This window comes from Lycium ferocissimum, chromosome 11 (assembly GCF_029784015.1).
Source record: "Lycium ferocissimum isolate CSIRO_LF1 chromosome 11, AGI_CSIRO_Lferr_CH_V1, whole genome shotgun sequence".
In the NCBI taxonomy this organism is placed as follows: domain Eukaryota; kingdom Viridiplantae; phylum Streptophyta; class Magnoliopsida; order Solanales; family Solanaceae; genus Lycium; species Lycium ferocissimum.
The window spans coordinates 29,743,256-29,763,961 of NC_081352.1; the positions used below are offsets into that span (position 1 = coordinate 29,743,256).

Here is a 20,706-nt window from a genome sequence, read left to right on the forward strand (position 1 = left end):
ACAACAATGGTCATTCATTCATATGATTCGTATTTCATAATTCACTTCTAGTTCCCATAATTATGACTAAAAATCCATCATCGTATTCTTCCATAACCAACACTCATTTCATGTTCTATAAGTCATTTATAACACATTTATATCATCAACATATTCATTTCCATGATTCAATCCATCTACTATTTCAAAATGACATTATTCATCCATTGATGACCCATTTGCTATGCACTTCTACAATCCATGAATCTAAACTTATAAATACTTCCAATAGCATGTAAAGGTCATGAAACTTACCTTAGATGATGAAGAAATAAGCTTGAAGTGGTGATTCACCCTTAGCACCAGAACCCTATTTTTATCTCTCTTTGGATTTCTTGACTTGGATGACTTTTAATGGGTTTCCTTCATTTGATTCTCTTGATTTCTTGTTGTTGATCTTTGATTTCTATGGTTTTCCCATGGATGAAATGTTTGGAATGTTCTAGAGGTCTCTTGAAGTGTCTTGATGAAAATGAAATGAAATGAGCTTAAGTCCCTTTTAAAAATCCCCAAAATCTGATCTTTAATGAATTGTTGTCGGGATGAACAGTGGTCGTAAACCACTATATACGGACCGTATTCTGATTTACGGTCCGTCCTCCATGGCCGTATTTAAGCATAAGGAAAACGTAAAAGTTTTGGCTGAAGGACATGGCACTTTACGACCTGGTTTACGGTCCGTCCTCCGGTTCACGGGCCGTATACCGGGTCGTATTTAACCATTTCAACACTTACGAAACTTGAGATTTTTGACTGCTTGGAGGACGATCGCACTATACGGTCCGTAAATCACTTTACGGGCCGTGTAGTGCCATATACGACCACTGGGCTGCAATTTTCACAACTTTATTATTTTCCAAAAAAAAATTCATGATTGGCCATTCCCGACTTAACAACACGTCATATATCAAGCTCTTCATCGTTCTACTTACGAAAAAATTTCCGAAGCGTAACAACTGCGCTCAGCGAGGTAGGGGTCCAAAAGTGGGAAAAAATCAAGAAAATCATCTAAGTGTAAAATGGACAAAGGGGCGAGCTCAAAGTGAGGTATGGGCAAGCCATAGACTGCGCTCGGCGAGCCTGGGGATCCAAAAAGCCCCATGCTATAAATTCAACACTTAACTCGAAATTTCAGTTATTAGACATTACAACTTCGTTCTAAAGCCCTAAGCAGCCATTTTCCTCCTCTCCTCTTCCTCCCATATCAAGGTAAGATCGCTCTAATGGTTCCTAAGTAATTCCAACAATTATTCATGATTAGTAACATGATTCTTCAACCAAAACATAGGATTTCCAAGGTAAATCCTTCCCAAGTGATTCAAAGCTAGAGTATTGGTGTTCAACGTCAGAAAAGCAGTTTAGTTCGTTGGATTGGAGCAACTACAGGTATGTGAGGCTAACTATCTACGTTAGGGAATGTTCATGATTCTCCCTACGCCTCATTCTTCAGACTTATCAGTAAATTGACTCAGAGTACAGTTTAGCTCTAGTTTCTTGAATAGTTGTAGAACTATTACCTTCTAAGCTTATAGTTTCAGAATTCGTTCATGGTGATTAATTTAAATATCATTAACTCAGTACGTAATCAATATAGACTTGTGAATTGTATCTTATGAGTCTCAGTATGAATACTTAGATTTATTATGAACAGTTACCAGTTTCATCTTCAAAATCAGTAATTAGTATCATGTTATCAGTCATATCTCATTCTCAGTGCTTGTTATTGAATACCTGTATTAGGCATCAGGCCCACAGATATGGACCTAAGGTCACAGATTATGTATACGTATACTTAGGCATCATGCCACAGATTTTGCATGCATATTATTATTATTATTGCACCTAAGGTCACAGACAGTAAGTAGGTTATTCGTTATTCAGGGCAGGGAGTATCCATATCCTCATTCTCTGCTTCAGTCCAGTTATCAGCATTTCAGTTCCATTTCAGTTCAGCTTATTATTTCATTCAGTTGCTTTACAAACCAGTATAATTCCAGTGTACTGATATCCCATTGCTCGGGGCCTGCATCTCATGATGTAGATACCGATATATAGAGTGCAGACACAGCTCATTAGGAGGCTTTCAGATTCAGCTAGTCAGTGGTGAGCCTCAGTTCTCTGAGGCCCTATCTTTATCTTTATATTCAGTCAGTTAGCAGACAGTATTAAGGTATGCCCGGGGCCTTGTCCCGGTAGTCAGTCAGTATTTCCTTATCCAGTAGAGGCTTCATAGATTACAGTCAGTCAGATATTTTAGTATTTTGTTGGATTATTGAGTTAGCCCTTTTGGCTACCACTTATTCAGTATCACAGACTTTTAGTATTTCTTCCGCACAGATATATATTTCAATAAGTTATGCTAACTCAATTAGCATGTGTTTATCATACTTAGATACCAGTATACCACATGTTGATCCAGCCAGCCAGTTGGTTCGCTCGGTCATATGCAGATAGGCACCGAGTGCCGTGTTACGCCGAGGCCATGGTTCGGGGCATGACAGTTCCAGTATTATTGCAAGTTTCGACTAAACATGTTGCTTCGGATTTTCTTTACCATAAAATTTTTGAAATTTTGGAGGTTGATAACCTACAAGCATTTTTATCCCATTGATCTTTGAAGTGTATGGCTTAGCGTATGCAATAGAAGAATTGGCAGAAACCTCATACTTGTCTTAATAGTTCCCATAATAGGAATTAATCCTTCAGAGGATACTTGTAGCTCTTCAGCAACATGTACCTGCTTCGTGGAAAGATCTTCTTTTTCTTGTACCATAGGAAGCTTTCCAGGTGCATGACTCAAATCCTCTCCATCACGCTGTCAAATCTGTTTGTCAACTTGACAATACGATTATCTTGGTCTTGCACATAATTCATCAAGTCACCCAATTGCCTTTGTCAAGCTCGCAAATTGTTCTTCAACAGTTGAGGTATAAGTCATCGTTGCTTAGATGGCTGTTGCAGATGATAGAGCATAACATGGATTTTCCCTCAAACTGAAATTTGAGCTGAAAAGATTGCGTGGAGTGATTAGGTCAGATATGATGACCAACGCATCTTCACTATCTTGAATGATGAGATTCTTAGTTTGAATTGGGCTAAGAAAAGCCAATGTCTTTTCAATGATGTTAGCGATATTCTCTCCTTCTTCCAATTCATTCGGGAAGACTCTTGCCCCCTTTGAGGATTGAAGTTCAAAGATGGGAACTGATACAGACGACACTTGAGATGCTTGTTGTCCGAGTAAGTTTGCTTTCTTCCTGGTGATGGGTCCCAAACTTCCCATAGTAGTATCCAGTATGTTCTCTACCTCAGTAGAAAACTTAAAATCATTAGCCTTAACAGTTGTCACCTCCCGAATCATGGCTTGGGCGAAACACGGCACTCGGTGCCTTACTGCATGTGACCGAGCGAACCACATGGCTTGTTGAATCATCATGAGACATAACATGAGCAGAATATAACGTGAATGCATGATGAGCCTTTATAAAACGTAACAAGTCATGATACTTAATAAAAATACTTGTTTAAACATGAGTGCGGAAATAACATGAATGAGCCAAAAATGGCTATACGACTCCGAAAGTCTGACATAACATAACTGACTTGTCTAGTCTATGAAACCTCTAACATAAGTCTGAACATGAAAACATACTCGCTGGGACAAGTCCCCCAGCATACCCGTAAATGCATAGCTAATAACATAAAGATAACTGACTAAACCCCGAAGAAGATGGGGCTCACCCAAAAGCTGATAAGTGCAAAGTCCTACTAAGCAGATGTGTTATCCTGTAAATCAGTACCTGCATCGTGAAATGCAAGCCCTCGGGCAATAAAAGAGGACGTCACCACATTGAATGTACTGGTATGTAAAGCAAATGAAAGAAATAACATAGGACATGGAATAACATGATAAAAAGTGAAACTGAAAACCTGGACATGAATATGAGCATGAATACGTACATACATACATATATATATTTATAATATATATATATAATATATATATGTATGTATGTATATATATATATATATATATATATATATATATATATATATATATATATATATATAATATGAGTAAAACATATTAAGTAGAGAGAGCATTGCATAAACCGACAACATGATATCACCACGTGGGAACGTGGAGTCTAGTACCTCGCCGAACTAGCAGAGCCCCCATAACTTTCCAGGATATAAGGTGGAACGCGCCTAATGGATCCATTCAGTGTAAAATTAAGGAATCGTCCTAACTGGGCGGAGCGATACTTGTCCTACGGTGGCTACATAGTTTCAGGCTATCTGAGCCTTCTTGGTAACTTGTGCAACTCCTAAAAACATGAACATGATATAGTTATCTAAGAAGCCCGTGTTTTTCGTGAAATAACTTGTAAATAACTTGTAATCATGACTTCACGAAATAACTTGTAAACATGGTTTCATAGAATAACTTGTATTTAGCATGTTTGTATCTTGAATCATGGCATGAAGATAATTATATAATACATTTGCATGAAAACTTGTAGACATGTAGGATATTCGTGAAATAAGCATTTTTATTTAAAAACATGCATGCAAGAACCCGTGGAATACGAGATATGGGTTTTCATGGATTACGAATAGATTCTCAATAATCATAATGAAATATCAAGAACACAACAATGAGATTATATCACAAAGTTTAATACAATATAGTACATGGACCTAGGGTTATTTTCAACATGGCTAAAACCCTAGTTTTTGGAGAACTTGCGTATAATCATGGAATAAGGGCGTGGAGAAGAACAATGATGTTCCCACACATAGATAGAAACTCTACATACCTGGTAAATGCTCCAAACTTGAAATAAAAATCTGAACTTGGAAGAAGAATTCCAAGGTTTGAGTCTTGAGTCCTTTAAATGGGTTTTCTTGAAAACTCTATGTTAAGAACAATGATTTCATTGTTAGATTATAGGAACACATGTTAGAATTGGAAGGGCTTGGATTGACTTACCTTGATGCTTTGGATTGTTGGGAGAAGAATACGTTTGTTCTAGGGCTTGGAGAATGTGAAAAGTGGAATAAGAACTGAACATGACGTATTTATACTTAACTGCATCGAGAAATTATTCAATCAACTTATACGGTCCTTACAAAGTTATACGGTCCGTATAACTTGGCTGTATTTGATCATGATCAAAATCCCAGAAACTGGAATTTTCCAGTTGAGTTTCACGGATTGAATATATGGTCTGTATAATATTATATGAGCACAAGTACAGTCCGTATAAAGTTTTAGAACTTTGGCAGGAACTGAAATTTCTCCTCTTGTGTAACACGAACTACTTATATTGTCTGTATAATAATATACTGTCTGTATAACTTGTCGTGCAAATGGGATTTTGCTGATCTGTGACGAATTTATTTTTCCACACTTCTTATTTGGTCTTCTAAGTCTCAAATCATGAATATAGCCTAGTTTAAAGGTAGGGGGTGTTACAACAGTAGTAGACTTGGAGCTTATCTTCTTGGATGTCATTTCAACGTTCTTGAGATTTTGTGATTAATGTGAAGAGATGAGAGGTAGAGATAGTCCCAGTGGGCGTACCAAAATTTGTAACACAAATTTTGAGTCTTAGAAAAATAAGTAATCAAGACAGGAAAATTGAGTAACAAAATGTAGTGTTTGATTTCAAGTATGTTGAGTGTTACAATCGCTATATAATCCTCTAATTCTCCAACAATAATGTAGACTATGTTGAACTTGAATTTGATTTAGATTCAAGGGCCTGAGTAGCTTGATCTTGAATCTTCGTCTTTGAATTTAGATTTGGTATTTTCCCAGAACAAGTAGCTTGATCTTGAACACCTTGATATTTGTTTTTGTTCTTAGTCTTGAACTTGATTGCTTGAACTTGTAGTTTGTAAAGAAATATGCGGATTTTGATCCACAAGCTCTCTTCTTACTTCTTGTTCTTAATTCCTCCTCCTTTGTAAGTTATGAGGACCCCTATTTATAGTTTTTTAGGGAAGGTGTAGCCTTGTGATTTGATTGATCGGTCTAAACTGACCAATCACATTCATCCGATGACTAACTCCATTTTGATTGGCGCAGCATATCATCTGTACACTTGGCATGGTTTCATTGGCCCATTAATTTAACTTGGATTGCCATCTCATTTGACACGTGGCATGGGCCTGGTTCAAGATGGGCATGGAGCTTGGGCTATTAAAATGAACTCATCATTTGGAGCCCAATCAAATGGACTAGCCCAATATGTTTAAGATTAGATGATTAATCCAATCATATTAGTCACATTATTTGAACTATTTTCTTAAATGTAATATAGTCCAAATTAATTTACAGATTTAAATCCAATTAAATTTAAATTACTACAATGTCACATTAAGATTAACCGAAAAGGTGAAAAGGGATTACCGTGAAAATATGCTAAATTTTCGTGAACACACCAGAAACTCATGACAATCTTCTGTTTGTGAATGGCGATTTGGAGGAGAGCTAGAAGAGGGCAGAATTGAAGCGTAGAAAAAGACCCCACGTAGCTAATAATATAAAATGACTTAATTGCCCTTAATTGTGGATCTTTTGACATTAAGCTGACATGTTGAAACCCTTTTTTATTATATATAGACTATAGAAAGAATGTAGACTTGACATTGATTTTATTTTATTTCATGAAATACATTCACATGTTTAAATATAAATAAAAATACCATAAATTGTAATTTATCAGTAAAATATTTTAAAATGTTTGAGAAATAACCATAGTCGAAGAAAGAATTACTTGATTCTCTGAATTTGAATATAAATAGTGTCTTATGACTCATATTCAATCTAACAAAAATAGTGTCGAATAAAATAGAATTGATAGTACAAAGAATGGAATGGATATAGACTCACATACCCCCACACACACTCACCCACCCCACCCCGACCCCAGCGTTCGCCCATCCCTACCACCAGAAGTTGTAGTCCAAAATAATTCCAAATTTATGTATTTTGTGTAATTAAACAAAATTTTCACGACCGCACTTACTAATTCACTAGTAAGAAACTACTCCTATAAGAAAAAGGAGGATTACATATAGACAAACGAAGAGGCGCAAGAACTTGTAACAAATGAGTAATCGGTTATGAATAATTAAATGGTATTGAATAAACTAGTAAACGTTTAAAGGAAAGGAATTAATTAGTAGTAATAATGAGAGAAGATAAATAAGGTATATGCCTTATTCTACTGATCTGTTTACATAGAAAATAAGGAAAGAATGTCAAACAAAATATGAATCCCGACTTTAGAGAGGTGCCGTGTCAGCATTATTTTTCTTTGCTTTATATAGATAGATATGTAGATTACTTTCTCATCCTTTTCATATCTTTACTAACTTTAACATTTTCCCCATCTTTTAATAAAATGAATAATAATCCTTCTTTCGACTTAATTATGCTAAGTTCAATTTGGAACCGTTTATAAACGTATTTTAAAAGGTACTTGACACATTCCATTTAAAATAGCTTATAAGAATTGGAAAAAATTTGATAGTTTTCACAACTTGTGGGGTCTTCAAGTTTATAAAAAAAAAACTACAACTTAAGAAATCCAAATTTTCTGTCCAAATATGATTTCGTCTTATGAAATCATGTCCAAACGGCTCCCTAATGAATTAAAAGAACAAACTGTCAAATTAAATAACTCACATCATTTTGCATAATCAGAGACTCCTTGTACCCTGGCAAAAGAATAATGTTTCAAATAATAAAAATAAATAAAAAATAAAGCTACAATTTACCTTATGTGCCATTAATAGCCATTCCTAATATGCTACTATGTGTAACTACCCATTTAGTTGCTATAGTGTTTTGACCCATTTAACCTTGTTGACCCTTTCCCCAAGTCCCGTTAGTATAATCTATGACTTAATGAAATCATTGGGTTGGTTTCCGCAAGGTTCGAATGTAATTGAGTCATTGATGGGGAAACTAGTTAAGTTGACGAGTTAGAGTTGACCACGGTCAAAGCCGGGTAAGGATGGCCCCGTGTCAATGACTTGGAAGTTCCAACATGTTATTATGATTATTTTTAACTTGTCCACAAGTTTTGGTGAGGTTCCAAAGAGTTTCAGATGCGTTTGGGTTTTGTCGCGCTCGTATTCGATGTTTTCACCGGAGGTTTGTGGATAAAAATGGCTCCATATTGATCATCTGACCTTTGTTTTGAGTGAGATCTAAATCATTAGATCCATATCAAAATTACAAAGCTATAGGAAAAAGAATCGACGCATTTGGCCTCCAGATGGGGGAGTTATGACCATTTTAGTGCAGACCTGTCCAACAAAACCGCTATAGCGACCAAGAGGCCACTATAGTTCTTGGTTGCTATAGCGGGACCACTGCAGCGGTCTGGAGACCGCCACAGCTGCCAGCGGGGCCAGAAACCTCTATTTTTATATCCCAACTTTGAACCATTCACCCTAAGACCCCAAAGTCAGTTTTCAAGAGAGAAAGAGGCAAAATTCATCCCATTCATTGATGAAAGCATCTTGGAGGGATTTTTATTTAATCCTTTTCCCTTCTTCTTCAAGCTCCATGATTATTCTAAGAGGTCCATCAATGGTGGGTGAAAATCCTAGAATAGTAAACCCTTAAATAATTGGTGGGTTGTTTATTTTATTATTGATTAATCATCTAGGAGTATATATTATCACTTTCTAGGAAAGGAATTTGATTTCTTATGGTTGAAATTGCATGTTGAGACTTAGGGTTCTAATAAAAATGGAATACAACAACAACAACAAAAAGTCCAGTATAATCCCACCATGTGGGGTATGGGGAGGGTAGAGTGTACGCAGACCTAACTCGCACCTCGAAAAGGTAGGGCGGTTGTTTCCGAAAGACCCTCGGCTCAAGAGAGGAAAACAAGGAAAACAAGACAAAAGGTCAGATAGGGCCAAGCATACCGAAAACAAGATGAAAACAAGAAATAACAAGACCGAGAAAGTCATGAAAGAAAGTCCGGAAAGAAAGGAGCATTAACTACTATAGATAAATAGGATAAACAAAGTACACGGCCCAACAAGTATAAGCAGCAGTTAAATGCAGAAATCAAATGGCAATAAACAAATGAGCAAAACTTCAACTCCTATGGTGAAAAGGATAAGCCACCTAGCCTTCTATCCTAATTTGAGTCCTCCACAGCCTCCTATCTAAGGTCGTGTCCTCAGTGAGCTGGAACTGTGCCATATCCTGTCTAATCACCTCTCCCCAATACTTCTTCGGCCTCCCTTTACCTCTTCTGAAACCGTCCAAAGCCAACCTCTCACACCTCTGCACTGGAGCATCTGTGTCTCTCCTCTTCACATGCCCAAAACATCTCAACCTCGCTTCTCGCATCTTGTCCTCCATCGATGCCACTCCCACCTTGTCTCGGATATCTTCATTCCTAATTCTATCCCTCGTAGTGTGCCCACACATCTACCGGAGCATTCGCATTTTTGCAACTTTCATCTTTTGAACATGACATCTCTTGACTGGCCAACACTCCGCTCCGTACAATAAGGTCGGCCTAACCACCACTTTGTAGAACTTGCCTTTAAGTTTTGGTGGCACTTTTTTATCACACAGCACTCCGGAGGCTAGCCTCCATTTCATTCACCCTGCACCAATACGATGTGAAACATCGTCGTCGATATCCCCATCTCCCTGTATAATAGACCCAAGATACTTGAAACTTTCTTTCTTTTGGATGGCCTGGGTACCGAGCCTCACTTCCTCGCTAGCCTCATGCGGTACGCCACTGAACCTGCACTCCAAGTATTCTATCTTGGTCCTACTCAATTTAAATCCTTTAGACTCCAATGTCTGTCTCCAGCCCTCCGGAGGCTAGCCTCCATTTCATCCACCCTGCACCAATACGATGTGAAACATCATTGTCGATATCCCCATCTCCCTGTATAATAGACCCAAGATACTTGAAACTTCCTTTCTTCTGGATGTCCTGGGTACCTAGCCTCACTTCCTCGTCAGCCTCACGCGGTATGCTACTGAACCTGTACTCCAAGTATTCTGTCTTGGTCCTACTCAATTTAAATCTTTTAGACTCCAATGTCTGTCTCCAGCCCTCTAGCTTATCGATAACTCCGTTGCGAGTCTCGTCAATTAGGACTACGTCATCCGCGAACAACATACACCAAGGCACCTCACCTTGTATTTGTCGCTTCAATTCATCCATCACCAAGGCGAATAAAAATGGGCTAAGAGCTGACCCCTGATGCAACCCCATCAGAATAGGAAAGTGCTCCGAGTCTCCTTCTACCGTCCTTACCCTGGTCTTAGCTCCATCATATATATCCTTTATCGCTCTAATGTACACCGCAGGTACACCTTTAGACTCGTGCATCTCCATAGGACCTCTCTTGGCACTTTATCGTAGGCCTTTTCTAGGTCAATGAATACCACGTGCAAGTCCCTCTTCCGCTCCCTATACTGCTCCACCAATCTCCTTACAATATGAATGGCTTCTGTAGTCTTGCGCCCCGGCATGAATCCAAACTGGTTCTCTGAAATAGACACACCTCTTCTCACCCTCATTTCCACCACCCTTTCCCACACTTTCATAGTGTGACTTAGCAGCTTGATACCTCTATAGTTGTTGCAGCTTTGAATATCTCCTTTGTTCTTGTACACGGGAATCATTGTACTCCACCTCCATTCTTCTGGCATCTTTGTTGTCTTGAAAATGACATTAAACAACCCAGTCAGCCACTCCAAGCCTACCTTGCCTGCATTCTTCCAGAATTCCCCAGGAATCTCGTCAGGTCCGGTCGCTCTTCCCCTGCGCATCCTACGAACAGCTCCCTTCACCTCCTTGACCTTAATACTCCTATAATAACCAAAGTCGCGATGCCTATCAGAGTGCTCCAAGTCTCCCAACACAATGTCTCTGTCTCCTCTTTCGTTCAAGAGTTCATGAAAGTATGACTGCCATCTCTGTCTAATGCGAGTTTCCTGTACCAACATTTGGCCATCCTCGTCCTTGATGTACTTCACTTGATCCAAGTCACGTGACTTCCTCTCTCTCGCCTTGGCGAGCTTAAATATCTTCTTATCCCCACCTCTGTCCTCTAGTTCTACATAAAGGCATTCAAAGGCTGCCGTTTTAGCCGCCGAAACTGCCAACTTCGCCTCCTTTCTTGCCATCTTATACTTTTCCCTGTTCGTCCGCTTCTCTTCATCATCCTTGCTATCTACCAACTTCACGTATGCATGCTTTTTTGTTTCTACCTTCCCTTGGACTTCTCCATTCCACCACCAATCCCCTCGGTGCTCACCACGGCGGCCTCGTGAGACCCCCAATACCTCTCTAGCTGCTTTCCTAATGGAACTGGCTGTCCTATCCCACATACTGCTCACATCCCCCTTACTATCCCACGCTACCATAGCCATCAACTTCTCCCCCATCTCTAGGGCACTAGCCGGAGTCAAACTCCCCCACCTAATCCTCGGTCGGTCATCCACGGCCCTCTTCTTCTTCTTCTTCCTTATTATCTCCAAATCCATCACTAATAAAAATGGAATCTTTGTTCTAAATCTGTTGGAAAGGGTAAAATTGATTAGAAACCCTTGAATTGAAGGTTAATGATTGTAGAGATAGAAATTATGACAAATTCACCATTAAAGGATGGTTTTATCCATTGAAGAGGGTAGAAGTAAGTGGGTCTTCTTCCCCAAATTGTCATTTTTGTTTGAATACATGGATTGTTTCTTACTTAGCATCATATCGTTAGACTTTGACCGTTATGAGGCGCTTCAGAAATAGAAGGCTCATGTGGAGTAGTTCGTGGCTCCTGTTCTGTATTCCAGGTAGGTTATGGCTTACTTTAGTTAGACTTTGATTAGCGAAACGTATGTATTGTATAGAATTGACGGGAGAAAGCATGATTAGGTCTTCGGACATGGTGTTTTGGTTGGATATTAGCTAGGTTGGTATAACTTCTAATTTTGTGGGCTTATCGCCGTTACTTTATGTCTTTGAAACATGAGGCGTAGTTGTATTCATACGGTGGCGATTCAGGATGGATTTCTATTCAGTTGGCTATTATTGATCGTGGCTTGTTGCCCTATTATTATGATTAGACTTATTGCCTAAATTGTCGTGTTGTACCCAGTTCTCTCTTATTGCAACATATATTATCAGAGAAAGGAAAGATAATGAGCTTAGGCTTGAATTGTGATATAAACTTATGACAGTACGTAGATGAAAACTTGATGTATGATTGTTGTTGATGATAATATATAGAAAAGTAGAGCTTCTTGGTGATACGAGACTTAGTTGTGAGGTGTACTTGCTACATGTGGAAGTGAAGAGGGACACAGACTATTATGTTGGTTGAGATGATTGTATGATTCATTTCATGACTGAGTTGATCCAAGTCTTGATATGACTTGTGGCTTTGTGACGTGTACCTTCATTGTTGCTTTATTGGCTTGTATTGATTTACCACGTTTACATTTATTTATGCATTCATACACTCATGCATAATGGAAATGGTTTGGAAGACTTGTGGTATGATGCCTTGTGTTTGACATTGATATTGTTGATTATTCATAGTCTATACATACTAATGAACTGAAATACTTGAGACATACATTGTGATGAGAAATTGTGCAGAAGTTGATATAATCTTCTTGATGAACTTGTGATACAAATTGATGACAATTGTGGTGAGAAGCTAATATCGTCTTCTTGATGAAAATAATATACTACTTGATAGTTGCTCATTAAGAGGGATGTAACAACATTTCTTGTATAATCGAGTGGCTCCGGGTCCGAGGCTCTTTCCGGAATGGAGGGTGTATAAGCTCGAGTCCAAGGTAAATTTCGGGTGGAGGGAAATAAGTGACTTGGGTCCAAGGAGTTTTCCGAAACGGGTGATACATGATGTGGATCCGTGACCGAGGTTCTTTCCGGGGCGAAGGATTTATAGCTCGGGTCAGAGGAGTATTCCGAAACGAGTGGTACATGGACACCATGGGTCCCCTGCAGTTCATGACTACTGAGTTATGACATTAGTATCATATGTGTACAGTGTGTATTTGGCCAGGTCATTGCATTGCACGTCATCATATTTTGCATTGCACATCATTATGTTTTATTCTACATTATTATATGGCTCGTTGTTTCTGATTTTGGTATGTTTGCTGAAACGGCTGTTGTGGTATTGATATGATCATTGACTGAGTTAAATCATGGATTAGTGACTCTATCTAGGGAAGGAACTTGGGCTTGTGATTATCAGGTGAGATTACTGAAACTTGACAGACTCGTGGGTTAGAAGCTCCATCTTAGATTGTGACTCTGCTATGCGACATTCTGTGACCTGGATTTGAGTATTAAGTGCCTATCTGTTTACACTATTGATTTTATGCTTATATACGTGAACTAATCTTAGTCGGCCTATGATGCTTACCAGTACATAGTGTTTGTACTGATACTACCTTGCTGCACCCTATTTGAGTGTAGATTGTGTTCCAGCGATTTCATCCTGATTACATCTCTAGCTTGAAGCTATTTCGCTCGATCAGGTCCGAGGGTGAGCTTCTATCCATGCCATGCCACCTGAAGATCTCTCTTTCCAAATGTCTACTTTTATTCCAGACATTAAGTGTTATCATATTTGAGATATACTTCAATCTTTAGACATTGTTAGCTAGAATCCTTGTACGATAACTTTCAGATTTTGGGGTTGTAATAGTTAGATTTCCGCACTTGTATCATTTATTAATTATGACTTGGTAGACTATATATTCATTTACATGCTCATTGATTGTTTTAGTATAAAAGATTAAAGAAGTTGAAACTGGCTAATGATTAATGGGTTAACGGATAAGGGTTTACCTACTATTAATAAGGTAGGTGCCCGCACGATGGGTAATTAGGGTCGCGACACTATGTCAAGAGCAATCAACTTTTCTTCAAACTCATCTAAGTAAGGAAATTTGCAACATTATTACTAATGTGTCATGAGAAGTCAAACAGTAAGGTGGTAGAAATTCAGCAAGATTAAAACTTTTAATCAAGAAACGAAAAATGTCAAGAAGAAACTAAAAGATAAAGAATTCAGAAAGCGAAAAAACTCAAATACATAGTACTATCAAAAGTGCAACAGAAAATTTGCAAAATTGGTACGAATGCCCAACTCATGTTATCTTGTTTGGTGTATTTATACAAAGATAAAACACTTCACATCCAAATGAATACCACATTCAATAGACATTAAAATCATAAGAAATGGAGAGGGAAAAAGTGTAATTAAGAGCAATTATGGAGATTAAGAAAGTGGCTCTTGTAATTGCTGGTAACGTAATAGGAATAATATTTGGTGTAATTACATATTATTACACAAGATATAATAATGTAGACATTAATCATATAAACCAGAATATTTAGACTTATTGACAAAAAAAGAAAAAACCAAAAAGGGAAAAAAGATAAATGTGTTTCTTGGCCAAAAAGAAGTGTCATATCACATTATTTATGCCTAGCTTTAAGTTAGGTTTTTGATGCATTAATTTGCAAACTCTTAGGTTTTTGATGCATTAATTTGCAAACTCTTCCTTCATCAGCTCATATCTGAAAAAAGAAGAAAAAAATAAACAGAGAAAGAGTTAAAAGCGGGTTTGCGCTTGGGGAGGAACAAGTAAGATTGAGTCTTACATATTAATAATACTAAATTAATCATTAAGTAAATTTATTTTGGAATACGAAAAGGTGCCAGAATTAGTTGCTAAAGATGACTCTTGTACTACTTAACTTTAGTGGAATAATATTTAATCATGTTTATTATCACCATATTACCTTTCAGATAATTAATAAGTTTTAATATTCTTAAATGTCTTTTCCTTTTAATTGAGCAATTAATGTGGACAATTATAAACTTATTGATAGAGTAATTTTATTTTTGAACAAATATTTTTGAGAGAATATAAGAGGAAAAAGGTCAAAAAAAATTAGAGAAAGTCAAATGTAGCACATTTAACATAATTAAGAGAGTCAAAAGGAGTAACTCTTTAGCTTTTTAAAATAGCAAAAATGAAAGAAAAGGCAAAAAAAGGAGAAAAAAGATAAATAGAAATGGTGGTCATAAAGAGGTATCACATCAACTTGTCTATCCCTAACTTTATATTATATATTGATTGATTAGTGACGAGTGAGTAATAAACACCACTACATTTGTTATTGGAGAGTGAGAACAACTTATGTGCAACAATATGTGCACATCAAATCATACTTATTTACTATAGACTAAAGTTAAATCGTAAATTGATATAACTATATATGTTAATTACTATATTTATTGATAATATGTGTCATGTATTTCTTGAATTGGTATAAAAACGTGATAGGATAAGTTTTTATCCTAAGGGCTCGTTTGGTTGGGAACAAAGTTATTCCGGAATTGTTATCCATAATGTGGGATAAAAATAACACTATAATCTCGGGAATTTTATGCCAACCAAACGTGGAATAAACTCTTTCCAAATTTAATTCCACAATTAATTATATCTTATCTTTCGTACCAAACGAGCCCTTATATATTACCACTACTTCCCCTAATGGTGGTAATAATCAAATTATTGAACACTAACCTTATTAATTTGTCAATATGATTTGACATCAACTGGCCTGTTAGGAAACTTGCCTAATTTGTTGTCAGCATAATCACTATCTGTCACGTAGACAAGACAGTGGCAGATAATTTATAAGCATATACACGTGTGTGGACATTTTTTATACGACATCGAGTTTCCACTTAAGATTGCCATATAAGACTGGATAAAAAGGAGTTTTTATTATTGTAGGTGTGTTTTACTTAATGATATAAAAAACTCGAATGGTTGCTTGAATATTTTATGGAGGAATATTCTGTATTGTTTTAATCAATCCCAAAATCGATCTAAATGGGGAACAATTAGTGACATAATAAATTTTTAAATATTCACAAGCAAGCATTCAAACATTTCTCTATAAGTTTCAAGTACTCTAAGATATAAATTAAATATCAAGACGTTTAAAATCAAAGTTACTTGACTGTGTGATAATTACTGTTTGTGGCAGCTATCAAAGCTCTGTGACGAATAAATCAAATTCATTGTTCAAGATTTTAGCGTCGGATGTATTGACGGGTCACATCCAAGGAGAGATGCCATGGTGCATGTTATTTGCAGATGACATTGTCTTGATAGATGAGACGCGGAGCGGGGTGAATGCCAGGTTGGAGGTTTGGAGACAAATCCTGGAGTCTTAAAGGGTTCAAGTTGAGTAGGACGAAGATAGAATACGCGGAGTGCAAGTTCAGCACGATGACAAGTGAGACAGACGTGGAAGTGAAGTTAGACTCGCAAATCGTCCCAAAGAGAGGGAGTTTCAAGTACCTTAGGGCCATGATCCAAGATAATGGGGAGATTGACGAGGATGTTACACACCGTATTAGAGCAGGGTGGTTGAGATGGAGGCTCGCATCTGGTGTCTTGTGTGATAAGAAGGTACCACCAGAACTTAAAGGGAAGTTCTACAGAGTAGATGTTAGACCGGCATTGTTATATGGAGTGGAGTGTTGACCAGTCAAGAACTCTCACGTCCAAAAGATGAAAGTGGCGGAGATGAGGATGTTGAGATGGATGTGTGGGCTTACTCGACGAGATAGGGTCAGAAATGAAGTTATTCGGGAAAAGATAGAGTAGCCTCTGTGGCAGACAAGATGCGAGAGGCGAGACTGAGATGGTTCGGGCATGTCCAACGCAAAGACCCAGATGCCTCGATGAGGAGATGTGAGAGATTGTCGATGGAGGGTTGGAAGAGAGGTAGGGGTAGGCCGAAGAAGTATTGGGGACAGGCGATCAGGCAGGACATGACAAGTCTTCATCTTACTGAGGACATGACCTAAGATACGAGGGTGTGGAGATGAGGATTAGGATAGAAGGCTAGTGGTAGGACTAGTATTATTTTCCTTCCCAGTAGGATCAGTATTATTTTTGTCATTCCATTTAGGACGGGGGGCAATCATGCATGGTACTTCTCGATCCTGTCTCTAAGGGACAGTTGAACTAGCGACTGGACCAGTCTTAAAGTGAAGTGCAAGACTAGCCGGACCCGGACTGACTAATCGCTAACATCCCGGGTTCTCTCGGGACCGGGAGAACTCTGTGCTCCTGTTAGATTCCGCTTGCTCCTTTCCACTCGTTTTCCTCTGAGGAATCATTACTGCAAGGCATAGAGGGGGAGGTCATAAGCGTCTAATAATCAAAAACGAAATTGGAGCGACATGTGATTCGCCAAAGTACCACTGCCACCAGGGCTTACATCCTCCTTGCCATATAGTTTCTTATCCTTGATTCTCTGCTAATATCTGTTATTTCTTGTACTTCGAGTATTTATTTATCTATTCCTTTTTTTCAGCTTGTTATGACATGGTCTTTTATCTTTTATTATTTCATTTCCCTCTTAAAGTTTCTTATTTTGTATGGTTGGTGATTAGAAGGGTTTGTTTAACTCATGAAGTGTTACCGAGAAGAGGCATGCAGATTTGCTCAAGGTGTTTACTTTGCGGACAAGAAGCAGAGAGCATTGATCATCTGTAAACAACTATAAATCTGTGGAACATGTTCTTGTGTGTCCTAGGAAGATGCTAGACACTTGGAAGGCATAGGAAAAGTGTAAAGTTTTAGCTATTACTGAGGTTTTTGCTATGCCCCCTGAGGGTTGTATATTCCCACCTCATCATCTTTGTATGATGAGTTTTTTTGTGATTATAAATATAGGTACTTTACCTCAAATAAAGACAGCAGTGGCAGCAATAATAGTACAGTAGTTTTGCCTCATTGATTTTCAGCTTTAGTGGTTTTCTACATCTATATATTTGTGGCTTTGTTTGCACATTCATGGGGTCCTTTAGGATGGTTGGTACAAATTCTGTCTTTGCCAACGAAAATCTGATCAGTCTAATTCTCTAGTTTAACGCTCTGCATTGCATTTCAATAAATGAGAACACCAAAGTGGTTATTATAAAAAAACAGATGTAACATAACAAGAGGAACCAGCATGCTTTTGGATGTGGCTACTTTCTTCTCTCTGTGCCACAGAGGAACTACCCTCCTCTCATGTTAAGAGTAAATAAAAGAAATGACATAAAAACACAGCGAGTCAAAATCATATCTATACCACTTGCATAATAAGAGAACTCAACCTTGAGCAAAATGAAGATTAATAACAAGACAGTTGCAAATTCTGGAAACTGAAAAAGGAAAATTGCAGAAAAACTAACTGATCAAAGTTTAACGCAGGCAGCAATGTACCCAGAAGTTGCATTAGTTCATGTTATCATTTCTATTAACCCAATCCGTCTCTTTGCTAACAGGGTATTTAGTGGCATTAAGTTCCAGTTTTCTGAGTGAGCATCACCAATATCAATCCTTTTTAGCATCCTCCACCTCATCTGCAATAACCATAGCAAACCTAGTCAGTCAACTAGTCAAAATTCTCATGAAAACCCAACAAGACATATGCTTTCGGGAATGACCAAATAACCCTTAATCAATGATTGGGTTATTAAAATATAGCAGAAGTGTGAAAGTTCCATGCGAAAATATCTTCCAATTCAGATCCAATCAACAAGAAAAACAATAATATTGAAAGTGATATTTTTTTCCCAAACCAGTAAAGGTTACACCAATAAGTACATAATTCCATTTCAAGAAAATCGACAAATTTGGTGAGATTATCCGAAAAATCACATACAACTGTTGTAACTACAAATCCACTACAAACTTCTACTTCAGATAAACTAGTTTTCCAATAAAATGATCACAAACGCAAGGGGCAGAATTGCAAGTAAAAACAGAAGGAACAAACGACAACGACTTTAGCCTATTCAATGGACTAAAACACCGATAAGCGGAAGATTAAGCAAGAACCGAAGAGAAAAACACAAGAAAAATAATACTGTCAATTTGAAAGTGATATTTTTTCCCAATCCAGTAAGTTTACACCATTAAGCACATAGTTCCAAAAAAAAAAAAAAAAAAAAAACTGGTGAGTATCTGAAAAATCGCATACAACTGTAGCAACTACGAATCCAATACAAAATTTAACTTCAGATAAAATAGTTTTCCAGCGAAACAATCACAAACGCAAGGCAAAATTGTAAGTAAAAACAGAAAGAACAAAAGACAACGACTTTAGCCAAATCAACGGATTCAAAGCACCAAAAACCGGATGATTAAGCGATAAACGAAGAGAACACAAAATCAACGTATTTATAGAATAGAAAGGATCGATAAGAAGTCTATCCAAAAATTTGGCAAGTAAGGTTATACCATGTGTGAAAATAATTTGAAAGTGATATTTTTTCCCAAAACAGTAAGATTGCACCATTAGGTACATAATTCCAAAAACAAATCGACAAATTTGGTGAGATTATGCAAAGAATCACATACAACTGTGGCAACTACAATCCACTACAAATTTCTACTTCAGATAAAATAATTTTCCAGTACAACAATCACAACGCAAGGGCAAAATTGGAAGTAAAAATAGAAGGACAAAAGACAATGATTTTAGCCTAATCAACGGATTAAAACACCGATAAGCTTAGCAATAAACGAAGAGAACAACAGAAGAAAACCAAGAAATTCACAACACAAAAAGGATATAGCAGAACTGTGAAAGTTCCATGTGAAACTATCTTTCAATTCAGATCCAATCAACAAGAAAAACTACCAATAAGTACATAATTCCATTTTAAGAAAATCGACAAATTTGGTGAAATTATCCGAAAAATCACATACAACTGTTGCAACTACAAATCCACTACAAACTTCTACTTCAGATAAACTAGTTTTCCAGTAAAATGATCACAAACGCAAGGGCAGAATTATAAGTAAAAACAGAAGGAACAAAAGACAACGACTTTGGCCTATTCAATGAATTAAAACACCGATAAGCAGAAGATTAAGCAATAAACGAAGAGAAAAACACAAGAAAAATAATACTGTACATTTGAAAGTGATATTTTTCCCAAACCAGTAAGTTTACACTGTTAAGTAAAAACACTAAAATAGTTTTCTAGTGAAACGATCACAAACGCAAGAGCAAAATTGTAAGTAAAAACAGAAAGAACAAATGACAGCGACTTTAGCCAAATCAACGGATTAAAACACCAAAAACCGGAAGATTAAGCGATAAACAAAGAGCACACAAAGCATTACCAATATGAACCAAATGTTTCATATTGATAGAAATCAAACAACTTAAAACAGAAGTTTTACGCTTTTCTAGATTTGGACAGCTGAGCTCCAGGGCGAAGTACTGAAATTTCAAAAAGATATTCCGGGAGTTAATTGAAGCAGCCCACTTCCACGAGTTATTCACCATTCTCAAGGTTTGTCCTGCAAAATCACAGAGTTATATTAGGATTTAAATTAGTGAAAAGACAAAAAAGAACATTATGGAGAAGACTTGCAAGCTCAAAAATCGAGGGGTGCGTAACAAAATAATCACCAAAACTGAAATGAAAAAAAAAAAACATTACACATTAGAAAAAGGTCCATATAAGTCCAAAGCATTAAAAATAGTAATTGCAATATCTTACGGCATCCCTCGACGCTCCTTG

The 20,706-nt window shown here is 37.3% G+C and overlaps 1 protein-coding gene across 1 annotated transcript; it reads right to left on the bottom strand.

Moving 5' to 3' along the window:
- Window positions 1-2,983: 2,983 nt before the first annotated feature.
- On the bottom strand, window positions 2,984-11,497 carry LOC132038212 (uncharacterized). The gene is made up of 2 exons (XM_059428917.1): window positions 10,678-11,497; window positions 2,984-3,342 (listed from the first exon to the last, which is right to left on the bottom strand). The coding sequence occupies exons 1-2, from the start codon at window positions 11,495-11,497 to the stop codon at window positions 2,984-2,986; spliced, it is 1,179 nt and encodes a 392-aa protein (XP_059284900.1).
- Between the last annotated feature and the right edge of the window lie 9,209 nt (window positions 11,498-20,706).